The 24,800-nt window shown below is 43.6% G+C and overlaps 1 protein-coding gene across 3 annotated transcripts in view; it reads right to left on the bottom strand.

Moving 5' to 3' along the window:
• LOC106549434 (integrator complex subunit 6-like) overlaps positions 1–24,800 on the bottom strand; it is a 36,789-nt gene that overhangs the window by 10,306 nt on the left and 1,683 nt on the right. For 2 of the 3 annotated variants that reach the window (XR_015698385.1, XM_087728136.1), the window contains exons 3-11: positions 12,401–12,550; positions 11,575–11,664; positions 11,173–11,356; positions 9,541–9,669; positions 9,105–9,268; positions 7,957–8,109; positions 5,853–5,985; positions 2,397–2,491; positions 1,512–1,622 (exon numbers count right to left, since the gene is read on the bottom strand). Coding sequence is in view for 2 of the 3 variants with exons in the window: in XM_087728136.1 (XP_087584262.1) it covers positions 1,512–1,622; positions 2,397–2,491; positions 5,853–5,985; positions 7,957–8,109; positions 9,105–9,268; positions 9,541–9,669; positions 11,173–11,356; positions 11,575–11,664; positions 12,401–12,550 (1,209 nt within the window). In the remaining variant the exon portion in view is untranslated. The remainder of the gene's footprint in view (positions 1–1,511; positions 1,623–2,396; positions 2,492–5,852; positions 5,986–7,956; positions 8,110–9,104; positions 9,269–9,540; positions 9,670–11,172; positions 11,357–11,574; positions 11,665–12,400; positions 12,551–24,800) is intronic. The other variant, XM_087728137.1, reaches the window with a different exon arrangement.

The raw sequence follows: 24,800 nt of genomic DNA, 5'->3' as shown, positions 1-24,800 counted from the left end.
AGAGGAAGAGGGAAGGAGAGAGAGAAAGAGAGAGAGAGAGAGAGAGAGAGATCAATAAATAAGGCATTATCCCAAACTGGACTTCTAGCGAATTAACTGCTTGGGTTTCGGAAGGACACAGCCGTATCCGGCTTCCAAGCATTTTTATAGACTCTAGGTTGAATGTGAGGATTTGTTTCATCACACATTCTAGCTTTGTCATGTAACTACTAGCAAATGTCATGGGTATCACGGGACAAAGAGCAAAATTTAAGTCTACCCTGCCCAAGAGTCGCTTTCTCAAGCCTTCAGTGGTGATGTTACTCCAAGCACTGGGCAGCTTTGCATCCCACAGAACACCAAGGAAACGTGCTAAATCTCATCTACTTCAATCTAGCTGCACTTCCTAAGCTCTACAGCAGTGTTTCTCAACCTTGGCAACTTGAAGATGTCCGGACTTCAACTCCCAGAATTCCCCAGCCAGCATTCGCTGGCTGGGGAATTCTGAGAGTTGAAAGTCCGGACATCTTCAAGTTGCCAAGGTTGAGAAACACTGCTCTACAGGAAGCAAGTTGGGATCCTGAAGGCCTTTCCTGAATATCCCAAGATAATCTGAACTGTTTGGAGGTAATTCTTAACATCATCTAGGGGTAGGGCAGCAGATTTCTTAACCAATTATTCAAGTTGTTCAGAACAAGCAAGAGGGAAGATGCGATTTCTAACAAGCCCACTCCCTCGCCCATCCCTCCTCCAGAAGCAATAGAGCTGAGGGATAGAGAGCCACTTTGTGTTCAGTTGTTTTGACCTGCAATGTTAAGTTTACTCAACGGGAAGATTTCCCCGTTCTATGGGAACATGCTCCCACCCCCATTCTTTAAAGCAAAGGTCTCCACGCTTGGCAGTTTTACTATCCCTTGTGAAGTTGAACTCCCAGAATTCCTCCCAGAATGAGGCTGGCTGATGAATTCTGGGAGTCAAAATCCACACCTCGTAACGGTTGGAGACCCCCCTGCTTTAAAGCATCAGGCACCCTTTAGCGTTTTCCCCAGCCCAGTTGTGTATTCATACACAACTGAATAAAACCCAAAGACTTTTAGCACTTCTTAAATACTCAGAGAAAGGGATCGTTTGGGGAAATTCCCTAGCCTCAGTACTGTGATGTGTCTAGTTTGGGTTTGTTTCTTAAAAATGGGAAGGGGGGGGGGGAAACACCAGTTCCTATGTGGCCTCCAGATACCAACAGCACAAGAGCTGCTGCAATTTCAATGCTGGCAATGCTAATAATTTACAACCACAGCCCAGTGAAAAATAAACAGCCACCTTAAAAGTGTTTGTCCTCCTCTTATTTCTTGTGCTACGGACCAAACCCCCCCAGCTTATTGGAGATGCAAACAGGCCTTTAACCTCTCTCAAAAATAAGGGATGGGAAAAGACATTCCTTAGGTGATTTGTTTATATAACTAGAGCAACACACACTAAAAAAATAATAATAATTAATGTACTTCTAATTTCAAAGGTTTTGTCGATACTACCTGTTGGCTGAGTTTTTTAAGGTAAGAGATAACACTGTAACTAAGTCCACAATCTAAATTATCTGATATCAGATTTGGAGCTCCCATCATCCTTAGGGCTTTCTTTAATGGCTATAAGGAAAACAAAATACACAAGAGTAAGAAGAGAATCAAATCTTTTTTTTTTCTTTTCTTTAAAGAAATTGTTTGTTTGTTTAAAAAAAAAAGTCTCAACAGATCACAGTACATGTGACATTAAGGGCACAGCAGAGTTGGTGCTCCAGTATATGCTGTGTTTTATTTATTTTTTAATTATTATTATTATTTTTTTGGAAGCATGGATTCAAAGTCGTACATTCGTCGTTTAAAGCATTCTCATCGTGGGTGTCTGGGCCACGGAACCAGCCTGGCACCCCCACCAGTTACAGCACAGAAGCCGGAGAGACCCTGATTGCCGGGATGATGCAAGTCCACAATGAGGCATCTTGCCCAAGCTATCCAGGTAAAATGTCCATGGAGCCCACCTGGTTTAATCAGCTTCCCTCCCACCTCTGGCTCGGCCAGGCGCAGGGTTAAATGCTGCCCTCTCCCTTGCTTATACTACTAACAGTAGTAGCCCGGAGATCTGAAGTTAATGGACCCAGAAAAGGTGAAGGGGAGGAGGGAAGGAGGGGGCTGAAAAAATAATACACCCCCCCCCCACAAATCCGATATGCTAGGCGACGATTCCAAAATGTTTTTTTTTAAAGGGGGGGGTGGGGAAGTACTAAACTGCAAGCATTAAGAACTTCGGAGCCCTGGCATGCAAGGCGTTCGACTCAGAAGACATGCGAAAAGGATGTTCTCGCGGAGGAGCATCCCGCCAGCGGTTTCTTTTGGGCCCATAGAAAGGACAAAACTACATACCACTAAGTAGTAAGGAGGCATGGTTTTTATGTAGCTCTCCAATGCCTGTCGCCACTTCAGATTTGGCTTAAGTTTGTGGAACTTGAAAAGGTCATCTGCAAAAGAGGAGAAAACAATCCGAGTTATAAAAAAAAAAAACACCTGTGCCCCCCGACACTTGGAGACGTCAAAGTAACACAACTATTTCCTGCACCAGGAGTTTTTTTTTTTTTTGCCCCCTTAAGGACCAAGATCCAAAGGGGATGAGGGTTTCCAAGATCAAATCCCATGTTGGAACTGGCCGAAGGTATTTTGGCTTCTAAAAGACACACAGAACGCTAATCGTATGCCACAACTCCATCCAGGGGTTACCGCATAGAAGCAACGTGTCTTAAGAAAAGACAATTTGGCCTAGGTGTGAAGCCAGTGGAGCAGGAGCAGGAAACCCTGAGCTCCAGAAGACAACGAGATAAACCTTGGACCAATTCACTCTGCGGCTCTCTAGGAAAAAGGGAATGACAAGCCACTTCCAAAAATGTTGGAACTGGTTGGACGTGTCCATGTAGCCACCAGTAGTCGTGTCTGACACAAAGGCAAAAGTGGGGGGGGGGGGGAGACACAGAAATTGTGTTACTTTAGCTTGAGAGCTCCAAAAACGGTTCAGAAACAAGTGCTTCAAAACAGGCTGAAACCCAGCACTTTTTTTTCAAACCTCTTTTCAAATTTCTGCCTGAAATAATTTTTCAAAGCATGCCAGGCAAGCCTTAAACGGAAGCCGGGGGGGGTCTTTTCCTCAGCTTTCGGTGCAGTGTGTTTCCTTGCAACATAACAAGAAGCTGAAGTGAATGGGGTGGGGGGGCCCTCCATGATCTGAGCTAACCTAGTTGTTTTAAAATAGGCAAGCTAAGGGACCGATGGAATTCCTGATAAGCTCTTACTCAACTTTTCCCAATAGAAAAGGGACCTCAAAACAAGCCATCAGGAACAGGCCCGCTTTTGGGAGGCACAACTGGGTGGGAAGTCTTTTTCCAAAATTCAACTTGACAAAGCCAATCATCTGCCCCCGGGGGCTAACTATCACACACCCCCACGCCCCCCCAGCGAGAGACCTCCATCTCATGCAACTCTGTAGCCTTCCACCAAGAACTGGGAAGGGCAACTTAGAGAAGAGCCTTTGTTTTAACATCTCCATTCAGTATCTCTGCCAATCAGGTGAGCAAATATTCTCAATTTTTAATATAGCAAATATAACGATTGACAAAAAAAAGGGGGGGGAGCAGACAACATATGAGGAGCGGCCAAATCAAATCTAGGTAGTTGGAAGGCACTAGGAATAAAACAGGAGCAATTTATCATGTAGGTTTCTTCACCTACACACATATATATTTGAAAAAAGTATTAAAAAAGAATAGCAAAGAGTTCCTGTTTTCTTTGACCTACAAGAACAGAGGAAGATCTGAAGCAACAGGAAATCTCGAGTAAAATCATACCACCACTGCTCCACCAAAAAGGAGGGGAAAATAGAATCTCTTATGTACCAGCAGTTCTCTCTTCCAAAATCACCCTTTCAAAATACACCCCAAAGCACAATTTAGGGCGCAAGAATAAGCAGAAAGTGTTTCTGAAGTGGGAAGGTCAAAAATAAACTAATCCACGATCTGTCTGAATTTTTGCTACGCTTTTGTTCCAACGAAACAAGAGAGCTTAGAGGGATAAAATAAATAAAAAATTGTTTTTAGGAAGAAACTCAAGGACTTAATCGGTAAGAAATCCAGTTGGGCTCCTGGGTGTATTCCTCAACTGAGGCAAGAAAGAGAGAGCACAAGGCATCCACGCTTCCATGTATCATTCCCCCCCCCCCCCCCCGTTTGCAAAAATGACCCAACCGCAGAGCAAACATCTTGGCTGTGAGTCATGCAGCCTGGGATCTCCACCCTGCTGTTCCAACGTTTGGTCAGCTGGACTGAAAAATAAAGACCTAAAAAAGCCGAACCCGAGAAGGCGAGGTAGAGATGATGCTGGAAAAAGAAATCAGCCTGACGTTTGTTTTCGGTTGGGAAAACAAGTGGCCGGCAGAGAAAGGAAAAATGGCACAGCTGTCAAGGACAACAAAGAGGCTCAAAACTAGGTTTCCGTCACTTCCAAGGCAGGGGGAATCGCATGCACTTCTGAACCGCCAGGCCGGGGAGTTCGAAACGGGGCAGGACGAGGATTGGGACTGGCCTGCACAGCGAACCAAGAGTCGGGAGTTAATGGGCAAAGCTGAAATTGGGCTCAGGGACAAGGAGAAAAACACAACAAGCACAACACCCCCGAGGTGTTTCCTTCCACAGCCTTCGCAGGTCAGAAATTCATTTTACCCTTTCAGGCAACGGCTGACCAGCGGGATCCGCAATGAGTTCAGCGGGTACCTCGAAAAAGGACTCGCCTTCTACTAAATTTGGGGGCAACTTCCATTGGCAAAGTTGCTTCACAATCCGTGTGAGTCACCACCATCACCATTATTATTATTATTGTGGCAACTCTGAAGAAGAGGCTATCTGCTTTCTACTGGGAAGGAAGGGTAACGGGGGCACCTAGAGGCCATCCAGAGGCATTCACGTTTGAGCGTGGACCCTGGGGCTCGGGTGAAAACAAAACGGGGCTCCTTCTACCCAGACGTTCCGCCTTCGGGAACCAAAAACTGTACACGCAGCGAGGCCACCTGGGTTAAATGCAGCACTGCAGGCTTCTTCAGCTGACTGCAAGTTTAGCAGTTTGGCTGTTCAAATCCCACCAGGCTCAAGGTTGACTCAGCCTTCCGAGGTGGGTAAAATGAGGACCCGGATTGTTGTTGGGGGCGATATGCTGACTCTGTAAACCGCTTAGAGAGGGCTGAAAGCCCTATGAAGCGGATATAAGCCTAACTATTGCTATTGCTATTTTCCTTCACGACCCAAAGAGGTCGGGATCCGGGCTAAAATAAATCTTTTCGAAATAAATCCACCCAGAGACAAAGGTGCTTATTTCTTGCAAAAGGAGGGGACAGCAAGCTCGGTTTTCTTTTTTCTTTTCTTTTTTTCCACGTCCCCGGTTATTTATAAACCCTTGGAAATTCTGAGCCCAAGTTCTCCAACGAAAACAAGACACAGGGCTTTATATACATGCCGCTGCAAGAAATGTAGACACCACAGCCTGAAAAGAGGGAAAAGAATGGAGGTTGAATCTTACTCCAATTAAGGAAGAAGCTACGAGTCTAGGAGGTGAGCAGCATCAAACATGCACTGGCAGCAGGTGGCTCTCCTCCTCTGCTGCAGAGAAAAAAAGGGAGAGGGGGGGTGTAAAAAGCCTCTTCTCCCAACGTAGCAAGTTTGCAACACTCGGTTCCCATCCCGTTTAAGAAAACGGCTGGCAAACATACAAGCACACGGACACATATAGACAAAAGACGTTCGGGACGAGACCTTCCTAGAGACGGCCGGGCGGGGCAGAGCTTACCGAGCAGAGGGAGCAGCACAGGGTAGTTGTAAGGCATCACATAGAGATTGACACAGGTCAGGCTGGTGCTGGCCTTTAAATATCCAAAGGGGTGTCCGAGCTCGCTGTATTTCGCGCTGCTGCTCACAAAGACCTAAGGAGGGAGAGCAAGGGGAAGAAGGGAAAGTTAAGACGCACCGGACCGGGGGGGGGGGGCAGAGTGCCCGCAATTTGGTAGTCCTCCTGATTTGCAGCTGACACTGGAACACCATCTGTCGGCTGTGACCAGAGGGGCCTTTGCCCAGGTTCGCCTGGTGCACCAATCGCGGCCCTATTTGGATCGGGAGGCACTTCAAACGGTTACTCCCGCCCTTGTCACCTCAAGGCTGGGTTATTGCAACGCGCTCTACATGGGGCTACCCTTGAAAAGCGTTCGGAGACTGCAGCTAGGCCAGAATGCGGCTGCGCGAGCAATAGCAGGTGTACCGAGGTACACCCACGTTACACCTATCCTCCGCGAGCTGCACTGGCTACCAATTGGTCCCCGGACGCAATTCAAGGTGTTGGTTATTACCTTTAAAGCCCTACGTGGCTTAGGGCCAGCGTACCTGCGAGACTGCCTACTGCCACATACCTCCCAGCGGCCGGTGAGATCCCACAGATTGGGCCTCCTTTGGATGCCGTCAGCCAGACAGTGTCGGCTGGCGGGCCACCAGAGGAGAGCCTTCTCTGTGGCTGCTCTGACTCTGTGGAATCAGCTACCCCCAGAGATCCGGACCATACCCACTCTCATGGCCTTCAGGAAAGCTGTAAAAACCTGGCTGTTCTGGCAGGCCTGGGGGCTGTTGACCTCACTGTTGAGGTCCAGCCCCGATTAGAACGAATGCATGTGTTGTGCTTTTAAATCTGTCTTTTTTATAATTTCTTTCTTCCTCTTCTTTTTGTAAGCCGCCCGGAGTCCTTGGGGATTGGGCAGCATATAAATTCTATTAATAAATAAATAAATAAATAAGAGTGTGGTGGCTCACTATTGGGGGAAAAATAGGTTGTAAAAGAGGAATAGTCTCATAAAAATCTGAATAAGTCTCATAAAAAGGCTGTATAGGTTGGTGAGATAAAAAGTTTGCCGTATTTTATAAGGCGGTGACTGCAGCTTCATGTCCTTTGATTTAAATGTCTTTTTTTTTTTCCCCTCCAGTGAACCGATGGCTCTCCCAAGCACGGCGCATAAACTGCGACTCCCCAAACACCCATTCAATGTAGCCACTGATAGTAAGGAGCATTGTGCTGCTTTGTATCCAAAAGAAGGATCAGATTTTGGGGGGGAAACGTAGTATATATTAGAATAAAAGAGTTTGTTTCTCAATCTGCCCTGTTTAACAAACGGTACTATCAAAGCTTCACTTTGTGAGACTAAGACTAGGGCCCCATGGAGCTCTCGAATCCTGTGAGCCTTCAATGTCTTTTATAATCATGGGTCAAACAATTCACACATTATCAGTTGTCACTCATGTTAACACGAAAGGCAAATGTGGCTTTTCCTAGAATTCTGGGTTCCAAAGAGGGTTTAATCTTTTAACCCTATTTTTTTTTTTTAGGGTTTAATATTTTGCTCTTTTAAACTACGTTGCTGGAGAGGTATGTGCTACAGCGACCAATAAGACTGAGGGAGACTGAAGAGTTTCAGGACCAGGTAAAAGGCAGGGGACCGGAGGGGGAAAAAAGTAGGGGGTGAGAGAGGAGATAAAACACATTCTCTCCTCCCCTGCAACTACTATGGGGAGAAAAATGAAATTTTCCTGGCGATCCACTAACATTCTTACCACTTAGCAACAGGTAATTCCCACACAATTTGGAGTTAGCTGTGAAATGGATTGTTGACAAGAAGCCTGTGTGTGGAATTTCAAGCCAGGCTGCCATCTGCCTGCTCAGAATAGTTTTGACTGGTCTGAATGGCAGGTGGTGGATGTTCTCTCCTTCAAAAATCTTCAATTACGGCAAGAGTAATAAGGGTTGAACTGGGGACCAATGGGGTTGGTTCCACTATTTCCAAACCTTTTTTAAAATATATATATATATATCTGCCCGGCGTTAAGGATCTGAAATACGTAGATGGTGCCAGTACCTGCCAGCACACATGAGACAGCTTCCGTTCCAGGATGTATTGCGTTAAAGGTGACGGTTCCAGTTCGTACTTGTCAAATGGCAGCTTATCGATCACCATGGGCTCGCAATCCACGCAGGAGAACCTCACCACCGGATGAGCTGTGCGAGGGGGCTGGAAAGGATGTGAGAAACAAGAGTCAGAAGCGCAGCAGAAGGTTCAGTCCCAGCACCTTCCAAAAAATACTCCTGGCTAACAATTTTAGCTTAGTTCAACACTCTTCAAGGGGCTGCCCTTGAAGAGTATTCGGCGACTTCAGCTAGTCCAGAATGCGGCCGCGCGAGCGATTGTGGGTGCACCTCGCTTCACCCACATAACACCTATCCTCCGCGAGCTGCACTGGCTACCTGTCGATCTCTGGGTGCGCTTCAAGGTGCTACTTGTCACCCATAAAGCCCTTCATGGTAGTGGATCTGGCTACTTGAGAGACCGCCTACTGCCAATTACCTCCACGCGACCTATTAGATCTCATCGATTAGGCCTCCTCCGAGTTCCATCTGCCGGTCAATGCCGACTGGCAACTACGTGGAGGAGAGCCTTCTCGGTGGTAGCTCCGACCCTATGGAACGATCTCCCCGTGGAGCTTCGTACCCTCACCACCCTCCAGACCTTCCGCACAGCCCTCAGAATCTGGCTATCCCGTCAGGCCTGGGGCTAAGACTGTAACCCGCCCGAATGGTATGAATGTTGTGTTTTTAATTATGTATTGTCTTATATGTTAAAAGTTTGTCTCCCCCTCCCCTTTGGGTTGTGAGCCGCCCTGAGTCCCCCCAGGGAAAAGGGCGGCATACAAATAAACTTCTACAATCTACAATCTACAATTATCATATTTTTTTTACAAGGTTCCTAACAAACCTCTACGGACAGTTATAAAGTAAAATAGCGCTGATGCTATTCACTGCTTTCAATATGCTGACGGTCCTTCACAGGTGATATTTAAAACTATTGGAAATTCAGGTCTGTAGCACCTGCAGGAGATGGGAATGGTGCTAAGAGACAGGACAACTCTAGGCCCTTTTCAGACGAGCTTAGAATCTGTACTAAGGACACATCCGTTAGGATGTTGCCTCAACCAAGGGGCCCAGAATCCTTAGGAGGATCTTACATACCAGTGTTGGTGAATTCTGATCAGGCCAAAATGATTCGGGGATTGGCCAATGGCCAACAGGAACGCCCGTTTTAGGGTTGGGACGCACATAGATGAGTTTATGACAGCTGTGCCATGACTGAGAACCGAAGGAATTGACGGGCCTTGTGGCGTCAACCAGTCCATCTAAAATCCAAGGAAAAACAGCACAGTAAGAAATATGGAGCCTGAATATGATTGCCAGTTTTCTCTACGCTGGAAAAATGCAACGAAACAGGTTTTATAAACATTAGCGCAACTTCAATCGAATAAATTGGGGCATCCATCCAAAACCTAATTTGTATCATTTGTGTCAAAAGTCTGGGGAGCTTAATGGCCAGATTCCTGTTTGAAGTCAGCAAAGATCCTTCAACCAAGACGTATTAAGCTGAGCGTCTACGTAAAGCTTTAATTGTTACCTTCCCCAATGTGAGGCGGATCTGGTCCCGATTTTTCAAAATTAATGACCACACCACTCTGAACCTTCTGAGCAAGGGATTCTAAGCATTGGTTCAACATGCGCTGAGTCCGGACACAATACGAGCGCCCTGGAACAGAAAAAAGGGAAGCAGACAGGTTTTTAATCAGGCAAGTTATAAGAAACGTACTGCAGGTTTAAGAACTGTAGGGAGAGGCCAAAGTCTTTGAGTTTCCTCTTCAGGATCTGGCCTTCTAAAGAGCAGTCAGGGATGATCTCCTCTAGGACTGACTGGTTGGATCGCCTTGGCAGTCCAAGGGACTCAATGCAGGAGTCTTCTACTCTTTGGAGTGGGCAAAAGATAAAATGGGGCATTGAAAAGCCTAGAATTTCTTCCAAAGCAGCTAAAAAGCCAAGGAACTATCTCCAGCAACACTACACCCATTTGACAGCCTCAAACACGGTTGCTGGCCAACTGAATCTTTGCTTATCCTTCTTCTCAACAAGCAGCCAAGCTGTTTTGCCGCATTGTAGGGAATTTATTGAATAAGCTGAAAACCCATAATGGCTTTTTACTGGCCTGCGTGGATCTTTCTAAAACCCAGTTAAAAGGAGGAGGTGAATATAGTCGCATGCATATTGAAACATGCTAATTGGGGTATTCGTAACACAGTTTCATTTAAAGGTACTTAAGATTTAAAACTGGACTTGGAACTCTTTCGGAATTGAAGTCGAGGGTAATTTTTATTCCTATCTGATCCCATTCTGGAAAAAGCTCTATATGGAAAGGGGACAATACAGTGATAAGGGAGTACAATTGACAGTATATAGAGGCAATTTTTAATTTGGTAAGAAATGTTTTTACAACGGCTCTTGCTAATCGTATCTCGAAAGGAAAGTATTTTTAGGGCGAGAAGGCAAAGTTTTATACTAAGAGTGTCTTGGATGTTCTTGGAGAACATGAAACACAATCATGCTGTAAAATAAAGTAATAACGATACAATCTATGAATTGAATATTTTTAGAATTTTTTGCTTTAAAAAGGATAAGGATAACAACGATTTTATGTAAACTTGATAGAGGATTGGTGATATAATGTATAACCTTAAGAACATATTACAATGATATCTTGTTGATACATAATTTTAATAAGGGAATAATTGAAAATTGGTATATATATGTAGCGATTACTTATAATACTTCGTTGAAAAATGAAGGAATAAGATTTCTGTTTGATTTGATTTGATAGAAGGTATGAGGTACAAGGATAACAATGAACATAAGCATATCTGATAGTTGATTGGTGGAATTATGTATAATGGAAAATAGTGATATATAAATATAAATGGTTGGACCAATCCAATCTTTGTATTTCTCCCACAGCTTGTTAGAGTGACAAGTTTGACAAGGGCTTCAGAAGGGCAAGGTTTACTAAACTCAACAAGGACTATTGATTTGGAGTTGCTGCACAGATGTTCCCAGGAGGTCAGCAGAGGTTGTGGGGAGAGAAAAGCCAAGGCACAACCCACAAAAGAGAGAACAAGTTGAACCAACTAATGTTCAACCTTGTCTGCCCTGGCTAGAATCTCACACGATATTCCCAAGATTGCTCAACTGCGAAGGCTGCGGCTACCTCCAGTGACTTCACACATCTGTGTGATGGCAGACTCATCTGTGGGGACGCTCCCTAGCTGCTCGGGTTCCACTGATGGGGCCCCGGGCAAGCGCAGCACCAGGGCAAACAGCCGTTGATCCCAGCGAAACGGTTCTTTGGTGAGCTCGCTACCAGGCAGGGGAGAATTCAGAGGCAGATGGAGCTGCAGAAAGAAGAGGGGAAACATTTTAGCTAAGAGCCTGCCAGGAGTCCACAAGCAAAGGTGGGCCAAAATCACAGAAAAAGTGAGCGCCACGCGAGCAAAACAAACAATCCTGCATTTTTAATAAGTCTTTGATTCCTGTACGAGGAGAGTGCTAACGTTTTTTAACAGCAAAGGTGCCACGTTCAGAGCATAGCAATTCAGTCGTGTTATCTTACCTCCTCTTGAACAGAAGAAGTATTTGTCAGCTTGTTTCCATCTGTGATGGTAATTAAAATTGACGGCTCTAAAAAAAAGGGATTCCTCCCCTACAGAAAGGAAGGAACAAAATGCCCAAATTAACACCTTCAAAGAATCAAAGAGGGTGATGCGTTCCTAGCTGAACTTAACCCACCAGTTGAAATTAACCCCAAGGAGAGTCTTCACCCCAAGAAGAGAGGAACAAAAATACCGCATTTTTGTTTCTGGCTAGGAGGGGAGGGAAAGATTTCAGTCTCCCTGGACAGGGCGAAGGGCTTCCCAAACGACCCATAGAATTTTATTTTAAGCCGTGGCACGACAAAACCACGCTCGACTAAAGCGCGCCCGATTAAACCGCGTCGCTGACGTCATCAACAGGGCAACAACAGCGAGCACGGAGAAAGAAGGGCGCTTTAAATAGCGCTTTGAAAGCAAGCCGATTCAAGTTAAGGTAAGGGTTAGGTTTAGAGTTAGGTTTAGGGTTAGGTTAAGGGTTAGGGTTAGGGTTAGGTTTAGGATAAGGGTTAGGGTTAGGATTAGATTTAGGGTTAGGTTAGGGTTAGGTTTAGGGGGGTTAGGTTTAGGTTTAGAGGTTAATTTTAGGTTTAGCATTTACAGCGTGCTTCTGTCTCTGCGTTGTTGTCGCCCTGTGATGACGTCAGCTACGCGGTTTCGTCAAGCGCCCTTTAGTCGGACGCGGTTTTGTGGTGGAACCATTTTAAGCATAGGGTCCCTTTTACGAAAGAGCTCCAAACCTCCTTCAGATGACGAAGCGAGGGAAATTCAAGGCCAGCATCCATTTACCTGCCCGTAGTTGTCTATGCCAGAGACTAATCTGTTGAGGTTCAGCAGGTCAAAGGATGATCGCAGAGCCTGGCCGAGAGTGGTCAATCCTGATGCCTGCAGGTTTTTCAGTTCGTTCATGAAAGTGGAATGGTTTTCCTTCCATCCAGCCTAAAGGAGGAGGGGGAGCAAAGAGGTCATGCTTACTCGGTGTCTGCCAAGAAAAGGGGCTTCAAAACAAGCCGTTATTATTATTATTATTATTTGACCCGAGAGGCGTGATGCAAGAGGGTAAGAGAGCGAGGAACAATTCATTCAGATAAGCATCGAATGAGCTCAGCCGCCTGAAGGATTTCAGTTCCAGGCTGGCCCTCCACCGCCCGCCCCCGCCCCCCACTTGACTGAGAAGGCAACGTGGTTCCACCCTCCTTTCCCACCGTTTCAATGGTTGGCAGCAGAATCTTTCAGATCTCATTCCAACAGGTTTAATTTAAGTGAATGGCTACAAAGAGCCTTTGAATCACGGCTAATCTTTTAGGAGTGTTACTTTCAATTGCCAAACGTCACTGGGCAGGGAACATCCGCCAAACAAGCCATCCTATTTCACAGTCAACAGTCCTAGAGAATTTTTTTTTTCACCCCTGGAAAAAAAAATGGGAGTAGAACACAGGAACTTTCCCAGGCTTTTAATTTTTTTCTGTAGAAAAATAAAGGAACGCGGCCAGATTGTTCTAAGTAGCCTCAGAATCACTGGACATGCGTTCTCTCTCCGTGAAAAAGTTCTATCGACATCACGCAATTTTCCTCCTTAGCCTCTGCCAGGTCCAGCATATAAAGAGACTTTATTTGTTCCCAGGCATCCACCAGATGGAGAGCCGTTTTTTAAAAAATTCCAGAGCTAAGTTAGTTATCAAATAGATGTGATGTTATTTCACTGCAAATCCTCCTTCTCCCAAGAAACAGGTCTTCTCGGTGTGCCAATGATGAACTTGTTCTAAGCTTTTTCTTTTTTTGTTCTCCACTTGCAAAGTAACTTGGAAGTTGCTGTAACATTTCCTGGAAACATTACAAAAGATTTAGGAGACAAGCTTTTTCAGTGGCTGCCGTGACCTCATCTCTCCACACCCTACAACTCACAATCTTCCAAGCGTAGCTCTGTTTAAGAAGCAGAAAACATGACTGAGAGCGAAGCGTTGCAACTCCTTACCACCCTACTGTAATACCCAATCTGACAAGTTAGGTGTTTGGGTCTAAAACATTTTCCCAATAAAACTCCCGACGAAGGATCCACTAAGGGACTAGCAAAATATCCCCAACACAAAAGCAGCAATTAGTGCTTAACAAAAACTTCATTCCCTAACCAAATAAATACACTCATATATAAATATTAACTTTAAAATCCAGGAGCATGATAAACCATTACTCTCCAGAAAAGATTGTTTCGGTTTAAATACTAATCAAGTTAATACACTATTAATAGTAATAATAATACTATATATATATATATATATATATATATATATATATATATATATATATATATATATATATATATATATATATATATATATGTTTTTTTATTTGTGCTGATATTTATCAGCACAAATAAAAAAACACAAATATAACAAAGGCAACAGTAAAAAAATATTGGGTTTCTGTCGTGATGGACTCTTGTGACGAGCCGAAGGACAGATGATGGAAGCAGTTAGCTTCCTCCCATAACTGGGGCTTACCAGGGGTTGTAAAAAAAATCTAATATATATATATATATATATATATATATATATATATATATGTATATGTATATGTATATGTATATGTATATGTATATGTATATGTATATGTATATGTATATGTATATGTATATGTATATGTATATGTATATGTGTATGTGTATATGTATATGTATATGTATATGTATTTGTGCTGAAAAATAAATAAAGGGAGACTTTATCAGCACAAATACAACAAAATGTAACAAAAAGGCAACAGTAAAAATATTGGATTTCTGCCTGGATGGTCTCTTGTGAGGAGCCGAAGGACAGAGAATGGAAGCAGTGAACTTCCTCCCATATTTGGGCATACCGGGGGTTGTAAAAGAAATCTGATAGATAGATAGATAGATAGATAGATAGATAGATAGATAGATAGATAGATAGATAGATAGATAGATAGATAGATAGATAGATAGATAGATAGATGATAGATAGATGATAGATGATAGATAGATGATAGATTGATGATAGATTGATAGGTAGGTAGGTAGGTAGGTAGGTAGATAGATGATAGATTAGATAGATAGATTAGATAGGATAGGATAGGATAGGATAGGATAGGATAGGATAGGATAGGATAGGATAGGATAGGATAGGATAGGATAGGATAGGATAGGATAGGATAGGATAGGATAGATAGATAGATAGATAGATAGATAGATAGATAGATAGATAGATAGATAGATAGATAGATAGATAGATAGATAGATAGATAGATAGATAGATAGATAGATATGCATTTGGGCTGATAAATAAATAAAGGGAGACATAGATCTATTTCAAGCTATTTAGCTCTCATCAGCTAGCCATACCCTTACTGGGATTAGAACCTGTGCTGTATTACATATTAAGCAGTTGTGTTAACCACTAAGCCACAAGGTTCTCCTGCTTTATCAGCTACACACACACACACACACACACACACATATATATAGGCAACAACTCAATACAAAAATGTGTACAATTTCATTTCAAGAGCTAGGCAATCCACTGCAAAACAGTGACCGCATTAATAGAGCTTGCGTTTTTAAACCATTTTTAACATTTTAGTACAGGGCCCACCCAGCTAAGGAGCAGAATCTAGCCAACTTTAGCTGGATCTTGAAATGCTAAGGGCAGTCAGACATTGTTGGGGCCAAAAGAGCCAAGAGCCAAAAAGTAGCTCTTGAGAAATAACCCATCTCCACCTCCAAGCTGGTGATACCAAATTACTGCTATTTTTTTTCCCCCCCCATGGAAAAAGTGTGGGAAACCGAAGACCCCTTTTATGACAGCTGTAGAGATATGAAGTGGTGTGATTCAGGTGCTGGATCATATCATATGTAGATGGTGGCTCAGGTTTATTCAAATTTATACAAATGCATCTCGGCCTACATATTTGCAGCTATTAACAATCTGAGCGACCACAGCCTCATTACTTGCAATATTCTAAATACATCACGTACTTTCTGGATACCTGACACCGAGTACACCATATTACACAAGGGAGGTTACATGATGCCACGCAACCTCCACGGCGGCTGGAAAGGTGGTATGAAGACGGGGAGTTTATAGAGAACCAACTTCCCTTTTCTCCCTCCTTCCTAGATTCCCAGAAAAGGCGACAAATAACCTGCAAAATAATCCAGTAGATCATTCTCCCAAATATTTGTTCCGAACAGATAATTTCTGTATTTGCTCAGTCATGAATGCATGAAGGCAGGATATACTGTAGGCCACTCCGGATCCAAGGCTGCTACAAACAAGAGGGGGCTCAATCTATTCCCCAGAGCACCAGAAGGCAGGATGAGAAGCAACGGATGGAAACTAATCAAGGAGAGAAGCAACCTAGAACTAAGGAGAAATTTCCAGAGAACAATTAACCAGTGGAAGGATTCTAGAAGTTGTGGGGTGCTCCATCACTTGCTTTGTCTTTGTATTTTAAATTTTTTTTAGTATTTTAAAATTGTTTTTATGTAAGCCGCCCAGAGTCCTTCGGGATTGGGCGGCATACAAATCCATTAAATCTTAATCATTGGAGGTTTTTAAGAAGAGACTGGACAGCCATTTGTCTGGAATGGTACAGGTATCTCCTGCTCGAGAAGGAGATTGGGACAAGAAGACCTCCAAGGTCCTTTCCAACTCTTGTTATTCTAGTATTCAATGCTAGCTATTTGTCTTTTGTTACAATCAACCCCTTATGCGAGAAAAACAAACTATAATTCACCCTTTTAAATAGAAGAACAGCCCTCTAAGCCCACCACTGCAGCCTGACAAGAACCCCCCGCCCCCCGTCCCAAAATGTCATGTTGGAAGCTGGAGCCCTACAAAGGAAGAGACAACAAGTGTTCCTTCCAACAGAGAAAAATAACCACAGAGGTGTGCCTTGCGAATGGCAGACTGAAAAACAAGGAGGGGATGGCATGATTAACTCGGCAAACTGCCAGGGAAAGGTTCTCTCCCCACCTCCCTCACCCACTTTATCCCAGAGGGCAATGGTTGGGCCTTGTGACGATCCACTTTTCATTAGGCCTTGATGCTCCAAGCAGCTGTATCTCCCTAGGCCAAGACCTGTGGACTTCCAACTCCCAGAATTTCCCAGGTAGGTCTTGCAAAGCTGCCTGGGGAATTCTGGGCTTTGAAATAGCAATAGCAATAGCAGTTAGACTTATATACCGCTTCATAGTGCTTTCAGCCCTCTCTAAGCGGTTTACAGAGTCAGCATATCGCCCCCCCCCACAGTCTGGGTCCTCATTTCACCCACCTCGGAAGGATGGAAGGCTGAGTCAACCTTGAGCCTGGTGAGATTTGAACCCGCCGAACTGCAGATAACAGTCAGCTGAAGTGGCCTGCAGTACTAAACTCTAACCACTGCGCCACCTCGGCTCACAGGTCTTAAAAAGTGTCCAAGATTGGACCCTCCTACCCTAGATCAATCAGATGGCACTCAGCAATTCACCACCACCACCCAAAAAAAAAAAAAAAGATTATAAATTGCCATGGACACGGTGCTCTTTGAAAACTTGCAAGCCAAGTTTCTCAACCCTTCATTAAAAAAATCGCCACACCCCAATGGAGACACACACCGCCATGGCAGCTAATTCGAGGAACAATGGAAGCCTTCCACATCACGCTTCCAAAGGTCAGAGAGAGAAGAGCAGAAGGACCTGTTGAAGAGGTGTTAAGGGAGGTGTTCCCTCTCTGCAAACAAATTAACATCAACGAAGGATTTAACCCGAGATAGTCCAGCTGAAAAGATTCTACCATGAACTGTGGGCAAGAAATTCCGTCTTTGGCTCTCATTTTTTTTAAACACACTCAAGTGTGTCCAGACTGGCTCATAAGCAATGATTTTGGATGGTTTGATGGACGGTTTGATCTAACAGCAATCTCCTTTTGAAGGCTTTCTATACTGGTGGTCCTTGACTTATAACCACTTGTTTAGTGACCATTCCAAGTTACCATGGCACTCAAAAAAGGTGACTTGGGCAACCAAACTCGTATTTACGACGTTTGCAGAGTCCCGATTTGCCATCACCTTCCGACAAGCACAGTCAATGGGCGAGGTAGATTCGTTTTATAACTATGTTACTAACTGAACTGTGGCTAGAAAGGTTATAAAAGGAGGAAAAAACTCAACTGTCTCACTTAGTGACAGAAATTTGGGGCTCCATTGTGTTTCTAAATCAAGGACTACCTTCACTTGCTAGGAATGGTCACAGACGAGTGGGCTACCCTTTGTGTAGTTTCTGCTCTTAATGTTCACCACTAAAGGGCTGCATTTAATACATTAGACCTGATAACATTTTTTTCTTCCCTTATGTAGAAACAACTTTGTTGAATTTCCTTCCCTCCTTGTCCAAAATCAGTGATTTGGGAACGGCTGGAACGACGGCAAAACTATTTGTCTCAGGATAATGTGGCAGCATCCAATCAGAGCCGGCGGTCACTGGGACCAGATCTTCTGGATTCATGGTCTGAAGATGCTCCAGTACGAATCCGAAAGCTCAGAAGACAAAAGCTGCGGTCTCAGTGACCGGCCCAGATTGGATCCTGCACAACTGTTAGAAGACAGTATATCCCAAGGAATCCATCTGCATTTGCTGGAAGAGCCGCTATTCCACAATGCCTGAGGGCTGGTTCTGTTTCCTGGTACCCAGAAAGTTATTCTCAGAACTTAAATTTATTAGGGAGGGAGGGAGGGAGGGAGGGATCAGGAAAACCACATTTATGATGAAAGGTTTAACTGTCCCCACAGGTTGCTAACTGCAGAGAACCCCAACACACCTGGTGATGAGATTGAGAAGAACATTATTGAGAACATTATTTTTTTTTAAAGTGCTAGGCAAACACAGATCATGTTTCTAAAACCTAAAAGATAATTTTTCTGCTCCTCAGGAAACCAACATTTAGAGCAGAACAGAGTAAGAGTTGGAAGGGACCTTGGAGGTCTTCTAGTCCAAACCCTTGCTCCGGTTAAATTTAGTACTGTCCTTTAATCTTCTCAAGCAGCCATAAAAGTAAATGTGTGTGCATTAAATTCTTGAGGCAGGCAAAACTGAGCTTTCAGGAAGCTAATATAGATAAAAGTCATATATAGTTCTCAAAAATAAATACTGCAGTGTCTGAAGAGGCTGCAGAATATTAGCCTTTTCGGTACCTCCCCTCCCACCCAGCCTCAGATTTGACAAGGTATTTAAAATGTATTCTATCAAGTTAAATTTATTTTTATCTTATTATTCCAATTCTATAGTTGCCCTACTTTTATTTTTAGAACTGTCCCTGGCCAGGTGTTATAAAGGTGTAAAGGACACTAAAATTAACATGTTTTGCTGAAGTGTCCGGAGATGGCTAAATTGTTCTCTCCAGACGTTAAGAAATGCTTCTCCCAAAGCCCTTTTTCAAAATTCACTCTGTGATGTGAATTTATTCCTGGACTATCACTAATTCCACCAAGGGAGTCCACATGCAATCCCACATCTGAGGGCTCCCGAGTTTAAACAATGGCTCGCAACTCACTATTATTTCTGATGCCACAACTTTTACAAGTATGAAGGCATGCATTTTGGAGGAGTTACGAAACTCCCCAAATTGGTCACACTTGACAGAGTCTGCTTTGTGTTCGAAAAAAGATTCCATTTTCAGCTGCCACTTACATCAAGAATGTCTACTCCATTAAAAAAAAAAAGTTAGGGCATGATAGTGAAGAAAAGGAAAAAGGAAAGGATAAGCGTAAAATTATAACAGGGTTTGCGAGAATACCGTCCCGAAAATATACTAGATGACAGTTGAAAAGAGATCACCACAACCACAGAAAAGGAAAGGAAGAGAGAAGAGAGGAAAGGGAGAGAAGGAAGAAAGAAGAGGGAGGGAAGGGATAGAAAGAGAAGAGAGGGTAGGAGGGGGAAGAGGAAGAGAGGCAAGGGAAGGAGAGGAGGAAGTAGAGAAGCGCGGGAGGGAAAAAAGAAAAGAAAAATTAGGGTGGTGAGAATACAAAATAGGTGTATGGGATGGTAAGGAAAGCAACCCAGGTGTATTTTAACCTTTTTATATGGAAAAACAAATATGTAAAAGTGATAAATAAGAATAACAGCTATGTGAATGTATACTTGTAACTATATATGAGAATAAAAATAAAAAACGTTTTTTTAAAAAAAGAATGTCTACTCCATTTTGAGGCATGTGAATGCCAGCAGTTTTGGAAAAAAGAAACAAGAGAGTCATCCTGATTAGAGAGTCAAGAGAAACTTTCCGATGACAAGATCCGGAGAGGCTAGCCAGAACAAGCCTTGCCAGCAGCCAGCACTTCGGAGCAACAGATGACGTAGGAAGGCCCAGAGGTGTGAACCCAAGCCAGGTCAGAGCATTACATGCACAAGTTTGCGCTGGCACAATGATATGCCACCAAAGGCAGATGTCTCGGTTGCTCCCTCCATTGTTAACCTCTGCTAAGGCCTTCAGATGGGTTTCTGGTGACCGGTTAAACTGTGAGATTTCTTCCACGGACCCCTCTATTTCTCTGCCATGAACTGCTAAGGGTTATCTGTAGGCATTTTTCTGCGAGACCTGTTTCCATCCCCATTTTAAAAGTTTCGTCCAACTTTTCAAATTTGGAAGCAGCCCACCAAAAAGACAATATTCCACAGGGAGGAGAAGAAAAGAAAGAAAGAAAGAGAGCTTCAACCAGAGAGAGAAGTTTCAAGACCATGGATTACTTCCATCTGGAGAAAACTACCAAAGGATTATTTTCCTATTCAGGCAATGTAGGGCGGAAGGACAATTCAAGAGATACTGGTATTTTTTCCCCCCTATATGCGTTTTAAAATTCTATCTAACTCTCACAGGGATGTAAGATCACTCAGAGAGACCAATGCTGCACTGCAATGTTGAATTTCGATTGCTGGGAGGTTCCAAAGTTTGGTAGAGATTGTAGACTCTTTGGCGCAAGCGGATAGTGAATTCAAGAAAACGAAGATTGGGGGGGGGGGGGTGCTTTCCGAACGCTTCTTTATGACGTAGGATTTGCCCAACAGCTCTTAAAATCCAAACAGCCTTCAAAATACAGGGTACTCCATTTCTATGAGACAAAACTCGTGTGTTAAAAAATGAACTGAAGAGCAGAACCTAGGAGCAGAAGCTAAGCGGCTTTTCGCCATGTTGAGAAGTGTTGTCTCAACTCATCAAAATAAAGAGGATGGTTACAGATCTGTTTTGAGGGGTTTCTCAGAAGATGGAACTCCATGGCGCTATTTGAGAGCTCAGCGGCAAATCGAACCCTCTATGTGGACTGGTCTGAATGGAGACCCTTCCTGTGTCCCCACGGGCCAAAGATCATCACGGGGCCAGACAAGAAAGAAGGGAACAGTTGGTACTTTTGCAACGTTCCCGATAAGCCTGCAATCGGCCATCAATTACATTCCTTTCTTAAGGATCACTGCTCTTTATAGCCCACCCAATGTAACTGAACACTTTACTTGAGAAATGGAGGTCTTATGAAAAAAAACTGAAGTTGATCTCCTTCTCTTACTGGTTAGTTTTGAAGTTATCCTTCTTAAAAGGTTAGCTATCAGCATGCAACAGTAACATTTGCACTCAACTCAAGTGGCTGAGGAAGCAATGGGGAAAAAATCTTTGGGGAATGGTTAGAGATTACATACCTATTGGCTACCTACATCGCCAAGCCCAAATAAAGCCTTTACATCTGATAGAATATGTGTAGCTCAGAGTTAAGCCATGGTGCTCTCCGAGCTCGTTTTTTGTTTTTTTTTCTTGCAGACTTTTCATGACCCAACTAGGTAACATCATCAGCGCTAGCTTTTTACGTCTTCTGCTTCACTTCTTTCAATAACGCGGCTGCAGGACCACGATTAATATGTAGTGTAGTATCCTCGGCAACTAATTATGATTTTGTCTCTGTAAGTCTGTTCATGTTTGGTATTTTTCTTCTATTCCCCACCGCCAACAGCGCCAGAGACTTTGTAACAGGCTTTGCGAGTGATTTATTCTCAATCCTAATTACAGGATTGGCAAACCTAATCTGGGGCAAAAAGTGACACTTCAGTATCTTTTGGAGTACTGGGAGATCGCTAGAAGCCTCAAGTTAGGAAGAACTGGTGCAAAGCAAAGTGAAAGAGGACTGTTTAAGAACGTGGGCAAGAAAAGGAGAGTGTGACTGAGGTCTTTTCCATGTTTTAAGGGAGCTGATTGTACTTTTTTAAAGTGCGTCTTGTTTCCAGGGAAAAGTAGAAACGCATCCCTTGGTTCCCCAACTTCAGCCAGGGGGGCCAGTAGGTGGCCCTGAGCAACTCACTTTTTCTGACTCTCAATTCTTCTTGAAAGATGGAAGAACGGCTGTAAAAATAACAACGCAAATGATAGTGAAAACTTCTGAAAACTACAAATTGTAGTGAACTTCCTCCCATATTTGGGCATACCGGGGGTTGTAACTTTAAATAGATACCTTTCACCCTGGCTTAGCTGATAAGGAGTCGAACTCTGTGGCTTAGTGGTTAACACATCTGCCTAAGATGCAATACAGCACAGGTTCGAATCCCAGTAAGGGTATGGCTAGCTGATGAGAGCTAAATAGCTTGAAATAGATCTATACTAGTCTCCCTTTATTTATTTATCAGCCCAAATACAACATATATATATACTGTTTCCAGAATGACAGGTGTCCCTTTTGACTAATTCCGGTCTTAATTTCTGGCTGACAAAAGATTAACAAATCGTTTCTGAAGAACGATGAAGAACTCAAGAACTCTCAGAGTGGTATTTCGAAGAGAGCTACTGACAGGGACAATTATTCCTGGATACATTTTCAACATGTTTGCATTAAGGAAATAACAAACAGATGGACAACTGTAGCTGAAATTGTAACAACGGGCACTCCTAGTTGCTTGAAGCAAGGCTTAAGGATACAGAGAAAATTGTTTTCTCTGGAGGCAAGGCGAAAAGACGCAAAAGACAAAATCTTCTCCTCAGTGGTGTCAGAAGAAAATGGGATTATTTTTTTTTACCATTTCCTGATCAATTCACAGTAGACAAGCGAAAGGAATGGGCTTCTGCACCCTGTTAAGGAATTAAGGATAAATTGTCAGTTCAGTTCAGATTCCATTTGCTCTTACTGCACAGGTCCAGAGTTTTAAAGGTTTTGAAAATGCTACCAGACAAATTGTTTCGCTTTGGTTCTTTGGAGATGTGGCCAACGGGCAGTATTGCAGCCCTTGAGAATCACTTTTTATCAGAGGCCTCATTGCAACGCAAGCAGATTTTAAGCTTTGTGTAAGAATGAAGGTGAGAAATGGGCTCCTAGCAGGGGAACCCTTTTCTCAGAAAGGGGAAGCAAACTTTACAGCTGATCTTCAATCGAGGAAACTGAAAGGAATTCATTCACAGTACTTAAGACTGAAGTGCGTGACGAGCCATTTCTGTTTATGCAGATCGAGGTAGGATTAGCAACAAGGAAATTGGGAGGAGGAGAAGGAACTGAAGAACTTTCCCAGAAACAAGCCTCAAGCCTTTAGGACCCTGCCAAAAGGAAAATATGACAGAGGTAAGGGAAAGGAAAGTCACCTCCTTCCCTCTGTTAATGAATCCGCTGGCTACCAGAGGAGATGGAGAAGGCCTCATGCCCCAATGCAATTACTCTCTGGAAGTGAAGGATGTGGAAAGGAAGATGGGAGACAGGTTATTCTGTGTACAGGTGCTTGATGGCCCTGTAAAGATAAAATAGGCCTCTATCTGGAGATTAGGACTGATTTAAAATGTAATTTAACACAATTTTAAGAGTCATCCTTCTTCATTTCAGAATTTAGGGTGGTAGATGAAGTGGGGAAGGGCAAAATTCAAGGCAAAAACTATCGTATCAAGAAACTGTACCCTGGCACAAAAGGCAGATTATCCTTCCAAGCATCTGTAGGAAGCCTTATTGAAAATGCATTTTTATTGTGTGCTTTTATGATAAAGGTGTTGCTGTTTAACAAGCACGATGAAAAGACACCTTCTGGGAAAAATAGGTCAGATAAAGTTTTGGATTTTTTTAAAATCTACAAGTCAAGCTTTCCCCATCTGGAGCCCTCTGTCTTAAGCCACAGTGAGGAGGAGATGCCTTCCATAGAGGCTCAATGGAGATGCTTGAGGGGAACAGATAAAGAACCCTGTGTTTTGTATGAATCCAGCAAGGGACACCACAAAGATATGTGAGGGAAGGAATACTGGTTCATGTGTTTCGTCTAGGAGAGAGTAGAAAGAGATGGGTGAGTTTTAGTCCTAGCTTAGGTAAACAAAGATGGCTGACTGACTTTGGGCCAATCACCAGGTGACTTGAGAAATCTAGTTGCACCTTAGGCATGAAAGGCTGGGTGACGCTGGGCTAATCCCTAGGAGACGGTGAATTCTAGTCCTGCCTAACTCATGAAAGTCTGCTGGCCGACTTTGGCCCACTCCCCCTCTCTCTCAGGCCAAAAAACTTCACAGGATGGGGGGAAACAGGTGCATTGGATAGGTGTGCTGCCTTGAGTAATTTATAAAAATAAAGGTGGGATTAAAATAAACAAAAGGTGTGGGGACACGTAGAGAAGCAATGAAGCCGGAAGAAAGTGAAGTCCTGATGAACTCTGGTGGCTCCTCTTCCTAGGGCGGCTACAATTATCTATTATTACTATTACTGTAATTATTATTCACCACCACATAGTCGGCCAGATGTTCAGACTGGGTTTGGCACTTTTGTCTACCTATGGAGCCCTTAGCAAGGACCTATGATGCTGATGATGATGATTATTATTATTATTATTTTAAATTTCTAGGCCGCCCAATCCCAGAGGACTCTGGGCGGCTTACATAGAGAGAGAAAAAAAGAAAGCAAAATAAAAGAATAATTTAAAAATTCCCAACATACATAACATTTCTAATCGGGGCTGGACCTCAACAATAAGGTCAACAGCCCCAGGCCTGCCGGAACAGCCAGGTTTTAACAGCTTTTCTGAAGGCCATGAGGGTGGGTATGGTCCGGACCTCTGGGGGTAGCTGGTTCCACAGGTCGGAGCAGCCACAGAGAAGGCTCTCCTCCGGTAGCCGGCCAGCCGACACTGTCTGGCTGATGGTATCCGAAGGAGGCCCACCCTGTGGGATCTTATCGGCCGTTGGGAGGTGCATGGCAGTAGGCG

This window comes from Thamnophis sirtalis, unplaced genomic scaffold (assembly GCF_051295495.1).
Source record: "Thamnophis sirtalis isolate CommonGarterSnake01/CBP01778 unplaced genomic scaffold, rThaSir2_p1.2 scaffold_13, whole genome shotgun sequence".
In the NCBI taxonomy this organism is placed as follows: Eukaryota; Metazoa; Chordata; class Lepidosauria; order Squamata; family Natricidae; genus Thamnophis; species Thamnophis sirtalis.
Note: the sequence above shows the minus strand (reverse complement) of the source record. Positions and strands in the feature narration are given on the sequence as shown.